Source organism: Phoenix dactylifera, chromosome 1 (assembly GCF_051530095.1).
Source record: "Phoenix dactylifera cultivar Ajwa chromosome 1, Ajwa_hap1_PhDact_Kaust_v1.1, whole genome shotgun sequence".
In the NCBI taxonomy this organism is placed as follows: domain Eukaryota; kingdom Viridiplantae; phylum Streptophyta; class Magnoliopsida; order Arecales; family Arecaceae; genus Phoenix; species Phoenix dactylifera.
In genome coordinates, this window is record NC_143190.1 from 64,752,481 (window position 1) to 64,775,335 (window position 22,855).

Consider the following 22,855-nt stretch of genomic DNA (forward strand, 5'->3'; position numbering starts at 1 on the left):
GTCTTGTGACACGTGGGACCCACGGCTTGTCCTGCTTCCTCCTCATCGCCGAGCAAAAAAACTCCCCGTTTAACGCCCCGGGATTTTCATATAATCACAATCGAATTCTTTTTTTTTTCTCCACCCGTTCTATTCGTCCTCCTAGATCACGAATCAAGAGATCGATAAAATGGGTGCTTGTCCTTTTCTTTACCAGCGGTGACGGGACACACGGTCAGTGTGTGGGATCCACCGGGAGGACCACAAATCGACGGCTGTCCTTCTAGCACCGCCCTGAGGAATTGGGTATTCGTTTATTTACTTAGGGGGTTTTCTGGAAGTCTAGCTTCAAAATCAGTAGAAGAACTTAATATATAATGACAAGAATTCGAGAGAGAAAAACGATAACTTCGGGCAAAAGAACTCGCTGGGAAGATAGACACAGGGATCTAGCGTCATCCGGTCCTTTCCCCTCGATTAGATTCGGTTTTAGATCTCATCTTAGAGAGGCCAGCGCTCCGGTGGCCAAGTTTTTCAGGTCGAAGCGCGTTACGAGGTATAACTTTTCGTGCCGATCCCAGGTTGCTGAATTCTGGAGTTAAATTCGCTTCGGTTTTTTTTTTTTGTTAGAAAAGTCCTATTCGGGATTTGGTGACTGGGTTTCTGTTTTATTGATGTGTTTCCTCTTTCGTTTTTTGAGCTTCCAGGATGTGTGTGTGTGTGTTATTGTTCTTTGGGTTGATTGTGTTTGGTTCATCGCTGGATTTGATATGAATTTTTGATTTCTTATAGTTAGTTTTTTTACTGGATGTCTGAATTGTAGATGGTGTTGTCATCAGTCTGTGTTAGGATTTGAGTATGTTTTACTAATTGTGTCTTGAGAATTTGTGTGCTTTTATAATTTTTTTATTTTGTTTTTGTTCAGTTTGGCCCAAATTAGATCTTTTGGATTTGTGACATTCTTTTAGGTGGTTGATGGAAATGTAGCCGTAGTATCTTGGTTAAATTAAGTTAAGCAGTTGTGGATGGATGGATCTGGCTTGTGGAATCGCTGCTAGTGGTATCCGGTTTTGAGGCTGATAGCTTTGTAGGTTACCAGGATAATCTTAAAAGATATATGGGCCATGGTTATTTATTGCATAGTGTAGAGGTGGCAGATGGGAAGAGTAATGTCCCGTTTTTCCCCCTGTTCTGCCACTGGGTCGGTGATGGATGTTGGCTGCTTTGTGGAATGCCCTGCATTGAAGTGAAGCATGGCAAGTTCTAAATCATGCTTGGTTTTGTTTGGCCATTTTGGTATCTCTGGATAAATGTTGAATATGCATGAAGGATTATGGGGTGTTTTTTTTTTTTGGCATAAAATTATCTTATTTTCAGCTATTGTGTCTATAGTAATAGTGTTAGTGATTAATGAAGCATATGTTTCTTGAGAAGGCCTAAGCATAAGCTTGCATATTTACAAACAAGGAATCTTGTCCAATCAATCTGGGATTGGCAGATAGTTTGCAGTTGGTCTAGTGCACCAACCAAAGAAATGGATATATATTGCTTTAAAGTGACAAGCATTGTGTGTTGGGTTTGTCATCTAGTCTTTTAAGTTCCTTTTGTCTCCTTCTTGATGTGTCAGATTTTTCCTTTATGGTGAATGCTTTGTTCTATTAATTGAGAGATGCATGGCTAAAAGAAATTTCCACAATGGAAGGAGCATATAAAAAGGCCACATTTTCTTAACAAGTGGCAAATGCAGAAGAAATTGTATTGACCAATTCATCTTCATACTCAAAGGGGGAACCGAAAAATTCTATATGATGTTTGAGTCAAAATGCGGATAATATGAATGCATAAACTATCTTTTGTACATGTTCTTGCTTTATCATTTGAAAGCATAAGCAACTAGCTTCTTGCTCGGCTATCTTCCTTGGTATCACATCCTTGGGATCGAGTGGTTGTAGTGCTAGATAAATATCACCAGTATGGCTATTGCCCTCCTTGTCTGTCTTGTCGCTGAGCCTTTATAATAGGGCTAATGGGCCTCGTAAGAAGGCAATAAGTTATGCAATTTCTTTCATGAAGATTTCTTCTCTTTTTTTTAAAGAAAAAGACTCAGGAGATTGAAGAACATCTATTTGGTAGTTTTATTTCTGCATATTCGCAACTGAAGAGGTTTACTGATGGAAAGATAATATCCTTGCAATTCAGTATTATATCTTAGCCATTAGTAATATACTACCATGTTTGTTCCTACTGTGCCTTCACTGATGCACATTAGCAAAGCTGAGTCAAGACACCTGTCACTGAGCTATGAATTTCCTTATGAACTAGCAAAAATCTATGTTACACTAAGACTCGGTAAAGTCATGGTCAAGGTGATACAACTTTTTGAGGCAATGTTCTTTATAGCGATTATCATAGTCCTTGTTGGAGTAGATGCTGACTAATTGATTTGCAAGTCTAGAGTACTGGAGATTGTTGCAACATCAACTTTTGACCTTGTTATTGATTATGAATATTTTTAGTGATAGAGACTTCTATCTAAGACCAAATTCGCTCCATATTTTCTTGCTCCAGCGTTCATAATTTTGTAACAGTAGGTATTTTGCCATGACTGCATTCTAAGTCATTCTTTTCTCAACAAGCTCCCATTTTAGCTCTCAAATCCATTGCAGCTCTTACATCACAAAAGTATACTCTTAAAGCTGAAAGAAATGATTTGCAGTTTTATTGTGTAGAATCAGCATCATGCCTTACATATTCTCTTTGGAAATGTCAATCTAGTTGATGTTACCCAAAAATTCAATGTTTCAACGGTAAGCGATCATTTTATGTATTGAGCATGAAATACAAGAACTTGTTTTCATGGAATATTACATTATTTCTTTCTTTAGGAATATGGTCGCCAATATATACATACATATGTAGGGGCGCGGACGAGCCAAGCTGTCTTGGACTGCTCAGATTCTGATCAAGTTTGGCTCAAGCCCGAGTTGAGGTCTGCCTTATATTTTCAAATGGCTCATGTTCAGGCTCGGTTCCTTGACGAGCCAAGTTTTTGAAGATGTTTGAACTTGTTTAGTTTCCTAGCTGAGCTAAGCTCAAACGAGCTTTCTTGACATGAGCAGCTCAGTCCATTACATACATACATGCATGCATGCATGACGAGCTTTTGACGAGCCAAGACCAAGCTGCTCATGAGCAGCTTAGTCCGCATGCATGTATGCACACGTATGCGGTACTGATGGCAATACAGCTGAAGCTGATTCACTTGTAAACTTGGTTTAAACCATAACTTTTCTGGGTCCAATTAAATTCTAAATAATTGTTCTTTGGATATCATGCTTTACTGGGATACTAGACTATGCTGTATCATGCTTGGTATTGGCATGGAAACAAGTATATCTCAGTTGGTAATTATCTAAAGGCACATTTAGATATCTGAAGAAATCTTTTATGCTTCAAATCTGGATTAATTGATGATGAATTGCTGATACATAGACATGATTTGAACATCCAAACTGTGTGGAAGATACTTCTAATTTCATTACATGCAACGATTTCGATGACTTTTTGTTTCTGACAACCTTCATAACTACACATAGTACTCATTAAGTTTTCAAACCACAACCTAACATCAAAATAACATCAAAGTTTTGGTTTAATATGCATATATCATATTGGCACAAACCACCACACTCGTAACATATTAGTGTATGTGTGATAATGTAAATGAGTATTGACTGAGACTAAGTTGAAATGGATTAACATGTAGTCCTAAGATGTTGAGTATATATATCATGTTGGGCATGTGGATGCAGTGCCAGGTGTAGATACTTGCCTGGTACAGCATATGCTGGCTGGCACTTAAAACACTGCAAACTACTCTATCTGAATCCATCATCTCCTTTTCTTGCCTTACATTCATATCCATACAAACTTATGATCCAGATAGATCAGGATGCTAAATCTCTTAGGGATTAATGATTGTTGACCTGATGAATCAATACTTGGTGTTCAAAACTTCCTATCAAGCCTATTTGTAAATATAGAAGTAACCATAATTAATATGCAAGCTGGGTGATTTTGGTAGCTCTGTAAGTTTTTCTTGTCATTCTCCAGGCTTAATAAGGAAATGCTCACTTAAATTTGAAACTGGGAGCTTTTTGTTTATTCCGAAAAAAAAAAAAACTTAATCTTTTTAAGGTTGCACCATTTTTTGTACTATATCCAGAATCTAAGTTCATGGACTTACTACATCTCTGGAATTCTTTTGATAGATTTTTTTTATCTGAAATTTCATGTAAACTCTCTTGCTTGAGAACGAACTCTCACTCGCTTTAGTCTCTCTGACAGAGAATTACTGTAACAAACAGTTTTGGAGGATGTTGGAATAATGGCAGCTGCAGAAGCAAGGGCTGCTTGGCAGCGTGCTGCAAACCGTTGCCTAGTCCAGGAAGATGCAAAGAGAGCTCCAAAGTTAGCCTGCTGCCCGTCGTCATCAGCACTGCAGAATGATTCAAGCAATGGCAATGCAACAAACTCACCAGATCACTCTGGCTCCAATTTTATGCCTTTAAACTGGAATACCATGAATTCTAATCTCCCACCGGACACAAAATGGTGGCTCCACATGCAACCGAACTTTGGTTACCAAAAGGAGCACATGTGTAAACAACTGAATTTCATAGAAGATGAACTTGATGAGAAGGGAGCGGAAAGTACAGTCCTAACATCTAATCTTACTGAAGAGCCGTTGGCTGGTGAATCAATGGACATTGATCTTAAAAAGAGCGAATGCTTTCTCGAGTCTCCATGGATGGCATCTACAGCTTTTATGAAGCATAATTCTGAATCCAGAGTAGAAGAAATGAAGACTACTTTTCCACAACAACCGCTAAAGCGTAAAGTAGATATGGGTGATTATCTTTACCAGGATGAGGAGCTGCTGGATTGGAAGCCAGTTGATCGGTTAATTTCAAAGAAACAAGAGAAGTTTTCTTCAGACCTTGATACACCATGGGCAGGAGGTAACAAGTGTGAGCCCTGGTGGCGAATATCTGACAAAGATGAGTTGGCTTCATTGGTTGCCCAAAAATCACAGCAGCATATTGAGAACTGTGATCTTCCCAGACCCACCCAGATGGTGCATGTTAGTAGGGATCCATTTGCTTATCTTGAAAATTTAGACAGTAATGGGTTATTTTCCTCGAGATTAAGTCAAAAGTTGCATGCTGGCACATGCAGCCCCCTTGATTATGCACAAAATAGTTCTATTTCTGGCAATGCGGTTGATAAGAACTGGTCTTCTGGTGGAGGCTGTTTGGTAGATGATACTGAGAAAATGTACAGGTACTGCCTGTATACATCTTGCATTCGTCCTAGAAAGTGCACATACTTTTTTAATTAATTTTTTTTTCAGTAGGAAAGAGCATGTAATTTAAGTTAAGCTTTTGTAAGTATAATCAAATTGCAACATGTAAGTGAAAAGCACAAAATTTCTTTTATTTTGCTTTAAATATGTTTATGTATGCATGTATCTAGACACAGATTCTTCTGTTTCGATGTTCACTTTTGCTTGCTAAGGACAGGTAAGACTAGAACATAAGATTGACATTCAATAAGTAATCTTGATTTCTTTCATACCACAGATCCTAATTTGTCTCCACTTAACAGGAAAGATAACTGTCAGACATTTGCAATCATAGACATTTCATACAATTTGTTAATTTTCTTGGATAAGCTAGGATTGCCTGCGGAAACTAAATTTAGTGCAGTATGATTGTTTACAGAATAATCGCATTGGTTTTCCATTTCTTCTCTATATGAAAGCATACATTGGAATCTTAGGTTTACTGTTAATTAATCTTCTTCGGAATTCTGTAGTTTAGATTTTGTTTGTTAGATTAATTAACAGAGTGCTGCTTGATCCATTTGATGTGTCCTGCTTGTTCAGATTCCCTGCAATATCTAGTGGTCCTATAATTAGGCCTACTGTTGATTAACATTATTATTCCATTCTTTTTGTGTTTATGATTAGGGGTGCAAATGAGCCAAGTAGCTTCTGGAGATGACTCGATCTTCAGGGCTTCAAAACTCATCCTCTCGATTTTACTTCCTCGAGTTGACTCGAATTTCCTTGGAGTCGACTCGGCTCTCAGAGCCGGAGAGACAGGTCTTCTATCTTTGAACTTGAACTGTCTCGGAGTCGACTCGGACTTTGCGGGAGTCGACTCGGCTCTCAGACACGAAATACCGATCTTCTGTCTTTGGAGTTGAACTGCCTTGGAGTCGACTCGGACTTTGCGGGAGTCGACTCGGCTCTCAGACATTGAAGTTGGCTCTCTGACTTTTAGCCTTGCATTTCTCTGGGAGTCGACTCTTGCTTCCTTAGGAGTCGACCTGCCAACCGTCGGAGTCGACTCGAGTTCTTCAGGAGTCGACTCGGCTCTCAGAGTCCAAAATGGCTTCTCTATCTTTCTGTCTGCTACTCCATGGAGTCGACTCGTACTATGCTGGAGTCGACTCGGCAAGCATCGGAGTCGACTCGAATTCTTCAGGAGTCGACTCGTTGACAGGTTCTGAGATGAATCTTTCTGTCCGGCTGTCTGTTCTCAGTCGGAGTCGACTCGTAATGTGCAGGAGTCGACTCGAGCTTGTGCCAGAGCTTCTGATACGCTTGGAGTCGACTCATAATCTTCCGGAGTCGACTCGAGATTCAGACTTTGGTTCAAATTGAATTCCTTACTTATCCAAAGTGTATTGAACCAAAGCTAGAGACACTTGAACATAAATTTACAAATATTTGACTGAAACACTAGATTGAATTCATTAGTATAACATAAGATATACTCAAATGCTTTAAGCTCATCAAAATCAAATAGGGTTATAATCAATCACTCCACAATGGATCATCTTAGACTACTTTAGCAAACATGAATAATAAATAGCATGCTCAAAGTTTAAACATCATAAAAGGATTTTTCATTGATAATAAGAACTTAAACAAGCTTCAAAATAATAAAGAAAATAAGAACTACAATGCCCTGTAACATTGCTAGGGCTTCATCCAGCCCTAGACTAGACGTTTAGCCGAGCATGGCTTCCGGACGATCTCCCATCTTCAAATGAAAGCCTTCCCCTTCCATTATTCCCAAAATATCACAAAATATTCTCTTCACCCCCCCCCCCTCTCTCTTTTTTTTATTTCTTTCTCTGGTTCCCTCTCGGCTATCTTCTTCTTTTTCTTCACCGAAACAGGGGTTCCCCTGTTTCTTTCCTCCACCCTGCCCCCCTCTGCCGATGGCCAACCTCCTCTCTTTATACTCGTTTGGAGTGCTCTTTCGGGAAGGGAGAAGAGGTCATGGGCCTGATTCCGGGGCGTGATGCCGGAGGGCAGATCGCGGACGGCGAATGGCTGGATGTCGGGATTAAAGCGTGATCTGTGGACGCTGAGTTGAATGGCCGGATTAATGCAGCTAGCTGCCACCGGATTGGAGGAGTTGGGAAGAAATCCGGGAATACTGATCGCGAACGTGGTTGAATGCTGGGCGAGATCCGTGGACGCTGGAAGAATTGCATTGCGGGAGAAAAGGAAGAGGGCTGATGCGGAAGGTCTGCTGATTTCACGAGCAGTTGAGGCGCGATGCTTGGGAGGAGCTGTCACGGCGTGGAGCTGAAAATCCGGAAGAGGAGATGCCGCACGCGGTTGATGGCGGAGGAGCTGGAACGGGAGAATCGACGGGTGGCGACTCGATTCTCGGCCGTGATCCACTGCGGGAGGAAGAAGATGAACAGTGAACGGGCTGGGACGAGCGGCCGGTCTGGGATGCTGCGGCTGTAAACGGAAGGGAGTAATTAGGAGAATTAGGACCGAGCTCGACTCGACTATTAGCGAGCTCGAGTAGCAAAATATTCAACTCGAAAGCTCGCGAACCTAATCAAATATAATTTTAATAATATTATTATTTATTTATAATGTATATTATTAGGTTAATATTTAAAATATAATATTATGTTGTATTTTGTTTTAACCATTTTTTTTAATTACGATCAAGGCTCGAATTTAAGCTCGAGTATGGCTCGGCTGATATTTGAGTGGAGTCGAGTCGATTTCAAGTATTGCTTTTTTTAAAAAAAAAAATCTAGTCAAGTTCGAGCTTGGATATTAAGGCTCGATCGATCTTGAGTCGAGTTTTGAGTCCGAGTATTTTGAATCGAGTCAAGCTCGAGCCTCTAACTATTCAACTCAGCTGGGCTCAATTCCACCCCTATTTGTGATAATATGTAGAGTCAAAAATATTACTCTTTAATCTTGTATTGGTTGACTTATTATATATACAAATCATTGCAGTTTTAATTCTTTTACCAGACATATGACTTTTTCCATTGTGAAAATCGTCTATATATTTGCATGTGCATGCTCCAAAAGTTGAGTATTATTTTTGGTACAGAGACATACTTATTTCCTCCCTGCCAGATAAACCTGTTACCTAACTTATCAACTCTCTGCCCTTCTACTTTATTGCTTACATATGTTTTATGCTTCGCATCACAATGCTACGCAGTGGCAAGCAAGGTTATTGTACAAATAAAAATGATTCACCTGAAAGCAAGAATATACAAGGTGACCCAAGCAGGGCTCAGCTGTTGGAAGCACTCTGCCATTCCCAAACCCGAGCTAGAAAAGCTGAAATGGCAGCCCAAAAGGCTTATAATGAGAAGGACCACATCATCAAGCTACTTTTCAGACAAGCTTCTCATCTGTTTGCATGCAAGCAGTGGATACACATGTTACAGTTAGAGAGCCTGTGTCTCCAGCTCAAGATCAAAGATCATCAGGTCTCAACTCTCTTCCCTGTCCTGCCATGGATGCCATTGAAGGGGGCACCTTCAAGCAAAGATAGGAACACAAGAAGTAGGAAAGGGAGGAAGCAGAAGAAGTGTAATATCTGCAAGTATGCAGTTGTCTTTGCTTTTGGACTGGGTTTGGCTGGTGCAGGACTGCTCTTGGGATGGACCCTGGGCCGGTTACTATGTACTCCCTAGACTGCCTCACAGTTTATAAGACTCGTAAAGAAGAATTTCAAATCCACACTCGCCGGATTTGTGCTGCTGCCAATGAGCAATTTCATTAAGGCCCACGTTCATGGGGTTGCATGAAAATTGGGGTTCAAAAGCATGCGATGTGATGCGATGGTTCATGGTGTTTATTCAGTAAAGTGTTTTATCTTTTATTGTGCATAAGCAGTATCTAGTGTACATATAATGTATTGAGACAGATAGTTACAGTGGCATGATGATACACATGCAGGATGACGAGACATACGGTCTGGTGGGAAATGAAATGTATCCTTTACATCATTGGTGATATGATAGCTGCATCATGTTAACTGCACTTGCTTGCGTGTATGGCCTGTGGATCTCTTAAAAGTAGTGACGCAAATATGTCATTGCGTCTCATTGTTGTGATGTAGGGATGCATTTCTTGTAATTCGACTTTGCTCTGGTACTGCCTCAGAGAGGCAGCAATCGGCAAGTGATTTGCTGATTTCATGACTAGCGGGCAGATGAAGGGAAGAGTATGTTGCATTGTGAACCGAAAAGTGTCTATAGTTGCTCTCCCTGCAGCCAACTAGAATAACATTGAAAGCCTTAGAACAATTTATTGAAGGGTCATCATCCAGTTGGCAGCAAATTATGAGTTTTAATGTTGGTTGAAAAGCAGATCATACTTGGATTGGAAGCAAAACTGGTAACAAATGTCAATTTTATGGAAGGGAGCCATCTTTCATGCTTACCATCAATTCAAGAGGACTGTTGTTTTTGAGCTGTTATTCTTAATCTGATAAATATTAAATATGATTTTGTGAAATATGTCTTGACAAATGAAGGCCATAATTGATCAACATAGATTTTTTTCTCGTCCTGTATTATTTCCAGTATTTTGCATTTTTTTAAAAAATATATATGTTTTAGACGTTTTCAGATATTTTTTTGTACCTGATAAATCCCAAAGCAGGTATTCCAATATGCCCAGTGTAGGTTCTTGGCTGCGTGGTTATGTTGCCTGGCCTCTTAGAGCAAGCGGAACTCTTTAGATTTTAGGTGCCAATTGGTAGCCACCAAATGGCTTGGTTTTATTTGCTGTCTTTTTTCCTCATGGATCTACACTGGGCGGACATCAGGTAATGTGATGGCTAGAAATGATTTATGTTTGTTTCTATAAATATTTTTTCCATATTTTAAGCTAGAAATATAAAATTTCTGCTAATCACAAAGGTGTATAAATTTTGATGCTTGGCTTCGAGCTAGAATTCTGGTGAGAGTATTACTTATTCTCGCTAATATCAAGCAAGCTGAGGCTGGCGACTGTGTAGGATGGAGATTGGATCTTTTCAGTTCTACCCCGAATTGTAGAAGATATAAGCTCATCGATTGTCTTGCACTGAAACAACTCAGTTATGGGAATTCCCTATTATCACCTGCGTTTAAATGTCATCATTCAACGACTTAACACGTACCTCACTGAAGAAGATATCGACATGTGAAATAAGCCATGTTCCCCCAACGTTTGCCTCGTGTCACTTTAATCAATTCAATGGGGCGGGCCGGGCTCAGCCAAACATATAATTGAAATCAGTAAACCTTGAGCCCGGCTTGGTCCGGCCTTCCCCCAAGCTCATTTTTTTACTCGGGCTTCGAGCTTTGAACTAGGTCTTGAATTTTCTGAATCTTTTTTCCAGTTTAAAAAATATTAAAAAAATACTTTTAAAAGTTAAATATTTGAAAGGGATTAGTAAAGCCCATTGATGTTTATTATTGCTTATAAGGAGTAAGAGTTATATATATATATATATATATATATATATATATATATATATATATATATATATATATATATATCATCAAAAAATTGGATTTCTGAAGCATATGTATCCATTTTATATTATATAAGATTCGGGCTGAACTAAGCTCGGGTGGGCCGAACTAAAGGACAGCCTGGCCTGTTATAACAAGTGGGCTCATATATCAAGCTCGGTCCGGCCAATCAGGCTTACAGCCCAGGCTCAATCCCATCCCAAAATGCCGGCCGAGCGGACTGTTCAGCGCTCATGAACAGATCTAGACTTACTTGATCAATGTGTTTTGGTGGGTGATGGCTTTCTTTTTTTTTCTTGTTTTTTTTTTTTGATGAATGGTGGGTGATGGATATGTCTATTCCATTTTTAGAAACAAAAAGCGAGCGCCGTGTGTTGAAAATATTTTGTTTAAAAACTACTATATCTTTATTCTATATAAGTATTATAAAGAAATAATCTACTCGAAACAAATCAGAAGATTGAAAAGAGTTTGCCAGAATCGAGGCGTGTGATGTATACTGCCCTAAGAACATGATTTATTCCCTATATGCAAGTTTGCGGCGATCTCGTTCTCAAGGTACAACAATCCGACTCAACTCGATCCTCTTCTTTGGGAGACTTGACTCAACCGACTCCTTTAGTTGCGCAGATGAAAAAAAAAACTTAAAAAATATTTGGAAGAAGAACGGAAAAAAAAGAAGGAGAGAAAAAATTTCTGTTAAACATTATGCAAAAAAAACAACAAATCAAATAACAAATCAAAAAATAGGAAAGAGAAGATTCAAGAGGATTGTACCGATCAACATAAAGAAAGACGGATGAGCCAACTTGATATTTTTGACATTATCATCACAAAGAAGAGATTCCGGATTTTTGTTACTTCCTATCTTTGGAGCAAATCGAATCAAGTAGCTAAGAAGTTTTGAACTTTCTATTATGTATCCGTTGAAATCAGTATTTAAAGCAGAGAAGTAATAATGTGGATTGAGTTTTTCAAACCACTAGACGCATAGCCTATTTTTACACTATGTTTGATGATCGATATAGTACGGTGTTTCTAAAGATGTGATATTTCAGCATCGCATGCTTACAAAAATTAGAACCGATGTTCTTTCCAAAAGAGTCTTAAAAAATATCTGAAAAAAATATTTTTTTAAATTTTTTTCTAAATATCTAAAATTTAAAAAATAAAACTGATATATATTTTTTTCTAAGTTAAATCTCCAACACGGTAGAGGTCCCTTTCGTTTGCGTCTCGTAAGCGTTTGTGTCTCTTTCGGCCTTTCCTTTTTTTTTTATTAAGTTGTTTTTGTTAGACCAACGGAGGAACTTCGAGCACGCCCATCATTATGATATAGATTAATCGGCTGGCGCCGTCCACGTCCATGGGAGACCGAGTCGAGCCATGAGAATTGGCACGAAGTCCGCTTTGTGGACCAGGATTTCTTACAAAAAGTATATATTTTTGGTGCGATTAGGAGGGAGAACTTTCGTGCTTCTTCTTTTTTTTTTTTTTTTTTTTTTTTTTTTTTTGGGGGGGGGGGGGGGGGGGGGGGGGGGCATTCAAATTGCAGCAACTACATGATATAAAGGAGGAGAAACCTCCGTGATGCTAATTCAAAAGAGCTCTTCAGAGTGCCGAGTTACGTAGGAAGCGACTCTGTTTGCTTCTTGATACACATACACTGCCTAGAAAGAAGCCAAACTCCTAACCAATCTGCAGGTCTCACGAATCAATGGGTGGTCGTCCCCGTATCAGTCCACTCCCCATATCCAATCGATCACCATAGAGGAGTTCCCCTCTAGGTATATCCTGTCTGCATCCAACACCCTCCTCACATAGGAGATGCCCTCCCATACTGCTCGAAGCTCCGCTTCAATGGTCGTCCCTCCATGGGTAAACCGACCTTCTGCCCCTACCAGTGTACCCTGGTGGTCTCTGATCACAAATCCAATTTCTCCATATGCTCCATCCATCGACCTGCTATCCTCAAAGTTCACTTTGAGATGACCAAGGGGCGGGGGCACCCAAGAGAACAAGGCAAACCTGGGTGATAAAATTATGGAACAGGTGTTCCAGATGTCCCTAGTCATCTCAAAGGAACTCACCGCAACTGCCACAGTGATCTCAGCTGACTAACGAAAGGCTCTGTCCACCACTGCCCTCGGAGACGATCCATTCCCCTCAAAGAGGCGGGCATTTCTATCTAACAATATATCGTAGGCAATGTATGCCCTCCTGAAATCCTCCTCAACTGTATCCGGTCTCTTCGTGGCCTCCCTCAAGAAGTATAACAGATCCTCAACTAACTCCAATGCCTGAGGGAAAGTGCCAAAAGCAAACTCCCAAATTTGCGCTGCCATTCAAGAAATCATAATTTTACTCATCAAGGTAAATAAAGTAATTTTCTATAAAGTTTTCTATTTTTTTTAGTAAAACATTGTACATGGCAAGTTGAGTCACTAGATTATCTCAATTTAGCTTCGTAAAAATTCAACCAATTTTAAATCTTTCATCAAGTAAGATATTGGATTGGAAAGCTATCAAGGATTATCTTAGCCTTAATGGCATGAATCAAATTAGACATACATTTTTTTTTAAGAATCCAGCTTTAATACTATATGCCAATTTATTTTTTATTTGGCAATGTTTGGAACAAAAGGACTTTTCTTATCTTTTTCTAAATATGGAAAAAGAGACCATCCCGTCTCGACATGCATGGCATCTCCTACTTAGTACTTTGAATCATTCAATTTCACATTTGATTATCATTATTATTATTATTAAATCTAAAATTAAAGTCCACAAAACAAAGAGGACTTTTTCCAACAGCCTAATTGTCTCCTCTCAGCCTCTTTCATCATGACCAAAAAGTTACAAGTACACAAATCGTTTGATTTGACATTGTTTGACATCCACCCAATATATTCTAATGCTATGATTTGACCACAACGAGAACCAAATCAGAGCATGAAATCCATAACTTACAAATCACTGGAAGATAAATGAAACTTAAATCTCTTACACTAGCAAAAACTTAGTCAATATGCTACTACCATTATATTTTCTGTCCCAAATTTTTTTAGTACATCAACGTTGAACTCGTGCACAAAAAACGGGAAAAAAGTGGAAAAAGAAACAAAGAAAGAGTACCAAACGGTGGTCAATTGATCCGACGGTGGACCCGTTAATGATTAGAATTTAGAGGGAAAGAGGAGACCCGCCAGCTTTGACTCTATCCCTTCCGACACAACCGACCGGATGACGTGGATCCGACCCGCCCATATCCATCCACGTGTCCTCCCTCCACCTCCCTTTTAATACACGCCTCGCCGCCCCGACGCAGCCGCTGGCCGCGTATTTAGCCCACGACTCCTCTCTCTCTCTCTCTCTCTCTCCCTCTCCCTCTCCCTCCCCTCTCCTTCTCCCGAATCCGATTTTTTTATTGTTAAATTAGCTGAAAATTAGTAAATTCTCCGATATTTTTATTTCGGAAAATTGAGGAAAAATGCCGTTTTGCGACGTGAGCAAATCGAGAGGAGAAGGGAATGGGATCAGGATTTTTTATAGGAGATACGGCCGTGGGAGCACCAAAGTTCTCCTCATTATTGGTAGGTTTGTTTCCCTCTTTTGTGGGTTTTTTTTTGCGATCTTTTGGTTGATTTGTGTATTGTTTTCCTTAGAAATTCGATTTTGATGGGAAATTTTGGGTGCAGGATTGGCTGCGACGCATGATTCATGGGGACCGCAGATAAAGGGGTTGACGGGGATGCTGGAGCCCAACGACGAGGAGGCGCCGGAGGCGCCGGAGGCCGTCGGTGGGGGAACGGACGGCCTGGATGAGGAGGACGAGGGGATCGAGGTGTGCTGCTTTGATAATCGTGGAACGGGACGGAGCTCTGTGCCCACGAAGAAATCCGAATACACGTGAGTTTTCTACGTCTCTTTTGTGTTATGATCGTTTTCTTTGTTTAGAAATTAGATTCAGACTATTGATTCTTTGGTTATATTTGGGGTAAAAGAACAACTTTTCCCATCTGGATTTTTCGCCCCATTTCGTTGGATCTTTGTCAATTTTTTTTTTTTTTTTTTTTTTTGATGTTCTGAAAGAAGAAAAGGTTTTTTTTTAATCATTTGACGAAATCTTTATCGCTGAAAACTCAAATGCCAGCTAATTTAGAGCGAGATTGTTTGTATTTTAATTTGTTTCGATATTAGTTCAGACAGAAAATAGGAATGCAATAAACAAAAAACAAGGCAAAATTATTTATTTTAATGACAAACATGACGAAGAGGGCTGAATGAAAAACAATGAAATCTGTATCAACTTCTGCCCATGAGATCATTTGATTAGCGAGACGTTTTGCTGTCCCACGAAATAGTTACAAATAATTAATATTTGAAATTGGACATTTTACAGGGCTAATAGCTGGAAACGTTCGTTAATTTGTGTTGAAACACTAAAATTTAATGTGCAGTATGTAATTCATGGGAAGGCACTGATGTTCTGTGCTTGATGGTTTGCAGAACAACTATCATGGCGAAAGATGCCTTGGCTCTACTGGATCATTTAGGCTGGAGAAAAGCTCATGTCTTTGGTCACTCAATGGGTTAGATGGCTCTTTCCCTTTGTTTTTTTTATTATTATTGCTGGAGTTTTGTTGGAATGACTTGGGTTGTTCTATTATGTTGTTAGAACTGGAAAATGGGAGAGGGTTTGCTCACTTAAATTTCCTTGTTATTTGTTATTTTTGTTGGTTGAAAACAGGAGCTATGATAGCTTGCAAGTTGGCAGCAATAGCACCAGAGAGATTATGCTCTTTGGCTTTGCTGAATGCTACCGGAGGTGGCTTTGATTGCTTTCCAAAGGTATTCTGACAAATCTATTACGTCCGGACCTACAAATTAGGAGGATCCTTCGTTTTGTGTCACAAATGAGCATTGTGGATGAACACAACTAATTTAGGTTTTTTGGGATTTCAATTTCTTCTTTGCAAGGTTGAGCAGTTAGGGATTTACCTAGTGACAAGATAATGCCTTCTGTTTATTTATTTTAAAGTTCTCACTTTGCATGGGCATTGAGGGATTGGGCTTGCACAATGATTTGGTTAAGGAAGGGAAGGGTGTCCATTGGATGAGCAATTCCATTGGGAGATTGTGCTGGGCTACAATTTTTTTTTTTTTAAAGAGCTTGATACCAGGAAAAGAAAAACAAATGCTTCATATAAGAGTTTAATCTTTAAATGGAAGTTTCATCTGAACATTGCTTACCTTGAAAGCCATGTTCAAATACATTGTTTCATGACAACTGTTCTACTAAATCTTATATCTTGATTTCCTTTGCTCCAACTTTTTAGTTGTTTTACAATTAGCAGCTCATTTACAGTGGGCTTATGTTCTGACTTGTTTTGCAGATTGATCGCCAGATGCTATCCCTTGCATTTCGTTTCTTAAGAGCAAAGACTCCAGAGCAAAGAGCTTTAGTTGACTTAGAAACACACTACACTAAGGTTGGTCAGCATAGACATTTTTTTTTTGCTTTTTCACATGCACTTGCTTCATGCGAAGAGTAATGAACTTTTTAATGACATCTAAAGATCTTTTAACTTTCCTAAGTCATTCAAAAGAAATTAATTCACAACCTTTTCACGTTTTGTTCTATTGGCAGGAGTATCTAGATGAATATGTTGGATCATGTACACGAAGGAAAATTCTTTATCAAGTAAGTGGCATTAGTTGTGTTGTAAAAAATATGAAGCCAGCAGTATCACTTCTATGGATACCAAGTTTCTCTCTAAATTCCTCTTTTTCCCTTCATCTCGACCTTATGAGGTTGCCTATTCTCTTGGAACGAGATTCTGCAGTTTTGCTCTTGGACCAGATGCTGGCATCTTCACTGAAAATGATATATGTGCATGGATAATGTTTTCTTTATCTATAGATCATAACAATGGCACAAAAAGTAATGCCCAAAATCACCAGCGCCTCAAACTCTTGCATCTCTTTTGTGCATACCTTCTGTCTGAAAGCTCTAGCCATGTTGTCAAGTACTGATAAACTTTTCCTTCTACTGCAAATACTGCTTGCATATCTTAGGTTCTCTCTCTGAGAGCCAGCAGTTTAGTCTCAAAGCAGTTTAACTGAGGATAACCCCCACCTTTCCTTGAAAGAGTACAAGCTTGATGGCTATTTATATGCTTTTATTATTGGGTCTGCTCGTTCATTTCGATGCTATTGTGCATAAACTTTGGTTGGTTCAGGAATATGTGAAGGCCATATCGTCAACTGGTATGCAATCAAACTGTGGTTTTGAAGGCCAAATTAATGCATGCTGGACACACAAGATGACACCAAAGGAACTTGACACAATTCGTTCATCTGGGTTTCTGGTCTCAGTGATTCATGGAAGGTTGGTACTTATCATTGATCCATGACTGATGATTCTTTCTTCCCACCTGTGCACACATACACATCACACTCATCTGCCAACCAACCTGTTATTTGTCATAAGCATGGGTAGAGAATGATAGGAGCCTGATTTTACAATTCAAAATTTTGATAGGGATGATATCATTGCTCAATTAAATCATGCAAAGAGACTTGCAGAGAAGCTGCAACCAGCTACAAGAATGGTAGAACTTCATGGTGGACATTTGGTGAGCCATGAAAGGCCAGAAGAGGTATGCCTCATTTACAGTCGGAAAGGATAGTACTTTGCATCAGGGTTCTACTGGTTGCTGCTGAATTCTGAGTATTATGTATCCCATGGTGTAGCCTGGGCCAACATGTTAATTTTCATAACGTTCTGCACACCTTATCAAAACTATATGCAAGTTGCTGGATTTTTTTTCTGGAAGTAATTGCAAATTCCTTAGAAAAATCAAAGCAATAAGTCTGTCAACATTCACGATTTCAGAGACCTGCAAGCACCATGTTCTGAACCTGTACACACTATGCAATAGAATGCCATAAGATATGTCCAAACAAGATACTGTGCATTTTGTATTTTCAGCAGTTGATGTTCATTAAGCTAGTAGAACTTATAAGATCGAACTAATTTAGGGAAATGTTTTAAAATGTATATGGTCTGGACATTGTAAACATTTGTAAATTTACCTAGATATCTCTAATTAGTAATAACTAATAATAATATCAGCAAAAGTAATAATAATACTGAATACAAGCCCTTATATGGTACAGGATAATCTAGAAGGTTCAAAAGAATGGAAAGTGCCTGGAAAAATAAAATGAAAAAACAGTCAAAATGTTCAGTGCGTTATTTTGTATACTTGGACTATAAATATCAGTCACTTGATAACAACCTTGGTCAGCTAGGTAAAACCCCTTGACTAGGTATGCCGGGATAACCATTTCTTTGTATATATTAGTACTTCCTCTCAATATCATTTTAGATATGGCATTTTGTGGCCCACACATTTTCTTTTATACCTCAAAGACTGGAGAATATAAGCCTGACTGGATGTTTCTGTCTAACATCTTTACCTATGAAGCATGCAATATATGTGGGCAAGCATTGAATTAAAAAAAAATCGAGTAACCAGCTCTATAAAATTTACTTGATTAATTGGAATACGGGAACTTTCAGCAGTACTATTTATATAACATCTACCTGCATGCTTGACAGAAAAAAGGATATTTAAATTCATTTAAAGTGTTTGTTGTTCTGCAGTGCTCCATCATAGGCTCTGGTGGAGTTATTATAACAGTCGCTGCTTGCTAATGTGTTACTTGAATTGGCATATATCCTGCAGTATTATGAGTAATTTCTCGTGAGTGCTTCATTGTTGCCAGACACTGCTGTTAGTAAATAGCAAAGCACACAATAAGGTGACACCAGCAAGCAAACAGTAATGCCACCATTGTATTGCGTGAACAATTGCCTGTAAATAGATGAATCCAAATACATATTTCCTTTTTCATAATGAATCATCAAAATCACATAACAAGAACTATGAATATGCATTGGGAAGCAAAAGCTTAGACCATGATTATTTTAACAATCAAGGGATCTAGAATTGTCTTGCAGTGGTGACTCCATGTTTAACTAGAATTTTGTGTTCTTAGTTAAATTCTCAGAAGAGAAGCAGTCTATTTTGGTTGCATCAAGTAGTAGGTCTAATGCACCAATTGTTTCTATACTATAATTAAAAGGGCATTTCGGTGCATGAAGCTTCCACAACTACAGGATCTGAGGAGGGTCACACAGCCTTACCCCTACGTGTAGAGAGACTGTTTCTTTATTTCGAACCCATGATATCTAAGTCATAATGGAGTAATCTTACTGTTGCTCCAAGGCTTGCCCTCTGTTTCAATACTTCAATTAGAAATAAAAAATTAATGACATTCCCTATATCCCTAAATATCATCCATTGGGAGGTTTGAAGACATTCATGTACGAGTCAAACCATTTAATAAAATTTATAGTACAGAATGTGATATCATATAACAAAATTGTAGACTCTGTATCTGAATCTTTAGCTTAGCATGTAGCACTTAACTGACAGACAAAATAATATGCAAGTAGGATGTCCTTCAAGACATTGAGCTCTGCACTTGGGTTTGCAAGCAGACGATAGGCACATACAAAAACATCAGGAATGAACTCAAGAATTTAGGTGCATGAATTCCTTTTGAAATGCATAATCAACAAGAATAAGCAGAGCATAGCAGTGAATATCACATATCCTGTCAGTCATTCCCTAATTCCAAAAATAGTTGACTGTGAAGCAAGTATCTTTTACCCTGTAGGCAACAGGGACCTGCGATGCATTGTAATCTTACCAGACATTGTCGATAGAGCTGTGCATAATATCTTCATTAGATGAAGATAAACATTGCATGATTTTCCTTGTTTTTGCTTTTCGATTTGGATTTTGGAAAAGAAACTCGATTACTAGATACTATCAATGCCAAACAAATCACAGAACTCATGCTACACCTGCAGGTTAATCTAGCTCTTATAGAGCTGATAAAGGCTTCAAAATCTAAGCTCAGCCCAGAAGATTGGTCCTACCTGCCAGAGAGAGCATCTGGTAAGACCACAACAACAAGCAGCTGTTTATGCCAATGGCAATCTGTAGTCTGAAGACCTTATCAAATTTAACTTTTTGTACAACCGGGTTTTCATTTTTAACAGGGCGGCTCGTTTTTGGGGTGCCAATGTCGCTAAGCATTAGGAATAATGGAGGAGCAAATGGACTGGTAACCTTTTACAACTTATTAGGGAAGGTACAACTTAGCTTCCTTTACTTCATTGGGGTATTTCTGATGGGATTTCAGCACATGAGAAATGTCCTCAGAATTATGAAGCCTGTCAGAGTTGCAGCCTCTGATTCATAAGGTAAGAATGCAATGAATAATATGCAGTCTGTTGTCTTCATTACAGTTACGATGCGTATCCCAACTTCAACTTGAACGCTCACTCACTCTCTCTCTCTCTCTTTAGGAAGCATGTTCTCAAAATGGGCCACTATTGCCTAGACAACATGCGGAGTATGACATCTTGTCGTAACAAATAAACCTGGATTTTTCAGAGCTTGGAGATTCAACAGATACCAAACTAACATCACTGACACGAGAAGATTGTGTTCTCAATCTACATCTAACCTTCACAAGAGAACTTCGCCATTAAGAGAATAACAAGCAACAGACTTGCAAAATGCATGCAGTTAAAAGCTTCTTTTTTTTTTTTGTTGATTGCTATTGCACGTATTCTGGAATAAATTCCAACTGCTGTCTATTGTTTGTACCATTTCATTCTCTGTATGTATTCTTGTTCTTTTTTGGAACGCAAAATTGCGATACATTGAGGATGAAAATGATTGATTTGCATTTGAAATTTTAACTTCTTCCTCTCATCTTCACGATTCTTGCAGTATTTTGTGGCGAGCTGCAAGCTACAGGATTTTCCATCATTACACGGATGAGATCATCCATGAGCTATCATTAAACCATGCATGGTTGAAAAACCTAACTTGAAGCCTTCAAGCAGGATACCATCAATAACCTTTGAATAAAGATTCGTATCTCATATGCAAGCTTCAAGATTTTCCATCATCCCATGGAACAAAGGATAGCATATACAGGGCGTTGAAGCTGTGGAACAAAATTCCTGCTAGTAGAATCATAGTTATAAAGACTGGACTCCCATCAGAGTGGAGAACTGGCGAACCAGTCGCTTGTCTGATCCAATTTTATTGAACCACCAGTTTTCATAGAAAACCGGCAAGGTGGACCGGCCTAGCCTAAAATATATATTTTTTTTTAAAAAAAGCCAAATCTCCAGCATAACAAAACTGAATTCCAACTCTTAAGCTTCACCTCAACTCGACACAACTCTTAGACTTGAAATGTTATATTGATTTTCTCCATGCAGTAGACGACACTATTATAGATCAGTTAAATATGTTTCAAAAATTTTCCTATTTTGTAATACTGACAAAATCAATAACTTTAACATATTTTTATTTTATATTATTTTATATTTTTTAATTAAATTATTCATGATTATTTTCTATTTATCTTATAATTTTTTTAAAAAAGTTCAGAATATAAAAACATGTTATCCAGTGCTCCCATGTTATTTTTATACACGACAATCCAATATACTTGCAAATGGAGCTCATGGTATCCTGATTTTGAGGATGTTATACACGATAACTCGATCTACTTCAACTTCGAAGACAGCTAAAGTATCCCGATATGACGGGCCAGAATATGGCGAGGGGTCAAAAAAAAAAATCTATAGCCTCCCATTAGCCCATATTTCTCTGCTCTAGGACTATTCCAACAAACGGGCGACTACAAGTTTCATTCAGCACATGAAAACCAACACATGTAGTCACAAAACATTGGATTAAACGAAAAGTTGACAACATTCATAGCTATAGGAGAACAAACGAACTCCTCTCCCTCTCTCACTCGCTCTCTCTCTCTCGAAGAAGAAGAAGAAGAAGGATGATAAAAAATTTTCCCAAGAATATTTGACAGAGAGACCATAAATTGTTGGTCCTGTACGTAAAACGGGCTAGATAGCTAAAAACGGAACTCCTCGTTGGGAGTTGGGACCCCTAACACAAACCATAAAAATTTTAGGAGGTGAGATAGGGATAGGCACACGAACAGCAGCGCTCAAATCCCTCTTGTTCCACCTAAAAACCTTCTTTTTGAGTTGTGGAAGCATTTACCAATCCAAAAACACATGCCAGAACGAAACGAGGAGCAGGAAAGTATAGCTTTGTTTTAACATCAATTAGAGATGCTACTCCACGAATATATTAGAAATTCCAATAAAGAAACTAATAGTGAATTTGCCTGAAATATAAAAGAAAATAGGATGAAGGAGAAAATGAATTGAACTCCTACCCGAATTCTTCTTCATTGCTGTGATGATCAGCCTGTGGAGGGTGTCCGCACTTGAGAGAGATTTGCAGCAGGAGAAAGCCAAGGAAGAGGAAGGAAGACGCCACCCTCGGTATCACCAAGCCCAGCAGAGTAGATTCCCTTGACAGAGATAATATTCCAAACTCCCAGGATAATATTCCGAACTCCCGAGGATATTCTCAAATAATTCCCCGCGCGATTTGCTCGTTATTCTGCCTCGCCGGGGCATTCTCGTCATTTCGATTCGTGTTGCTTTACTTGGGCCAGGCTACTTGTAGATTGCTGGGCCGTTCCAAGCCCATGAAAAAAGTGAGACTCCTCTTCCATACTTCAACCAAGTTAACATTGAAAAAAATATTAAATAAACAGGAAGTTTTTAATGTCTTTGAAGTCAGGTTTGCATGATCCAACTCTAATATTTTATTTAATATAATAGGCTTGAATTTATGATGTGCAACGCATAAAGGAGATCGATGAGAGAAGGGATGAGGAAGGAAGCAATTGAGTTGTGCGTAGTGAGCAAAGAAAACAAGAAGGCCCGCCACAATTGTAATTAGATATATAAACAATTAAAATTTAACTGGGGACGATAAGATTAGTTTTTTATGACAAATTTTAT

At 38.8% G+C, this 22,855-nt stretch overlaps 2 protein-coding genes and 1 long non-coding RNA gene across 8 annotated transcripts; 2 read left to right on the plus strand and 1 right to left on the minus strand.

The window, feature by feature from the left end:
* The first annotated feature begins 324 nt into the window (after positions 1-324).
* Positions 325-9,367, plus strand: LOC103722046 (uncharacterized). Of its 5 annotated transcripts, none has more exons than XM_088709600.1 (5): positions 383-535; positions 2,709-2,786; positions 2,899-2,968; positions 4,327-5,322; positions 8,538-9,367. In XM_088709600.1, the coding sequence occupies exons 4-5, from the start codon at positions 4,367-4,369 to the stop codon at positions 9,016-9,018; spliced, it is 1,437 nt and encodes a 478-aa protein (XP_088565726.1). In that variant the 5' UTR covers positions 383-535; positions 2,709-2,786; positions 2,899-2,968; positions 4,327-4,366; the 3' UTR covers positions 9,019-9,367. The 5 variants fall into 5 exon arrangements, with proteins under 5 accessions (XP_008810689.1, XP_088565726.1, XP_008810690.1 ...); XM_039128559.2 differs by having other exon boundaries at positions 386-535; positions 2,865-2,968; XM_008812468.5 differs by lacking the exon at positions 2,709-2,786 and having other exon boundaries at positions 2,865-2,968.
* Positions 9,368-14,177: 4,810 nt separating this feature from the next.
* LOC103722044 (uncharacterized) lies at positions 14,178-20,692 on the plus strand. Of its 2 annotated transcripts, XM_039128558.2 has the most exons (12): positions 14,178-14,444; positions 14,550-14,760; positions 15,361-15,443; positions 15,602-15,702; positions 16,248-16,343; positions 16,502-16,555; positions 17,094-17,242; positions 17,396-17,513; positions 19,799-19,886; positions 19,991-20,055; positions 20,134-20,194; positions 20,300-20,692. In XM_039128558.2, exons 1-11 carry the CDS (start codon positions 14,342-14,344, stop codon positions 20,191-20,193), a joined length of 1,128 nt encoding a protein of 375 aa, XP_038984486.2. In that variant the 5' UTR covers positions 14,178-14,341; the 3' UTR covers position 20,194; positions 20,300-20,692. The 2 variants fall into 2 exon arrangements, with proteins under 2 accessions (XP_038984486.2, XP_038984485.2); XM_039128557.2 differs by having other exon boundaries at positions 19,991-20,194.
* On the minus strand, positions 18,399-22,352 carry LOC113463740 (uncharacterized). The gene is made up of 2 exons (XR_003388525.3): positions 22,219-22,352; positions 18,399-18,599 (listed from the first exon to the last, which is right to left on the minus strand). It is a non-coding gene; the product is annotated as an uncharacterized LOC113463740 (long non-coding RNA).
* Between the last annotated feature and the right edge of the window lie 503 nt (positions 22,353-22,855).

Coding starts and splice junctions, on each gene's coding strand:
- LOC103722044 (XM_039128557.2), top strand. CDS start 14,342: ATGCCGTTTTGCGACGTGAGCAAATCGAGAGGAGAAGGGAATGGGATC. Junction 14,445..14,549: donor CAAAGTTCTCCTCATTATTG/GTAGGTTTGTTT, acceptor TTTTGGGTGCAG/GATTGGCTGCGACGCATGAT. Junction 19,887..19,990: donor CCTGCCAGAGAGAGCATCTG/GTAAGACCACAA, acceptor CATTTTTAACAG/GGCGGCTCGTTTTTGGGGTG.
- LOC103722046 (XM_008812467.5), top strand. CDS start 4,367: ATGGCAGCTGCAGAAGCAAGGGCTGCTTGGCAGCGTGCTGCAAACCGT. Junction 5,323..8,537: donor GATACTGAGAAAATGTACAG/GTACTGCCTGTA, acceptor AATGCTACGCAG/TGGCAAGCAAGGTTATTGTA.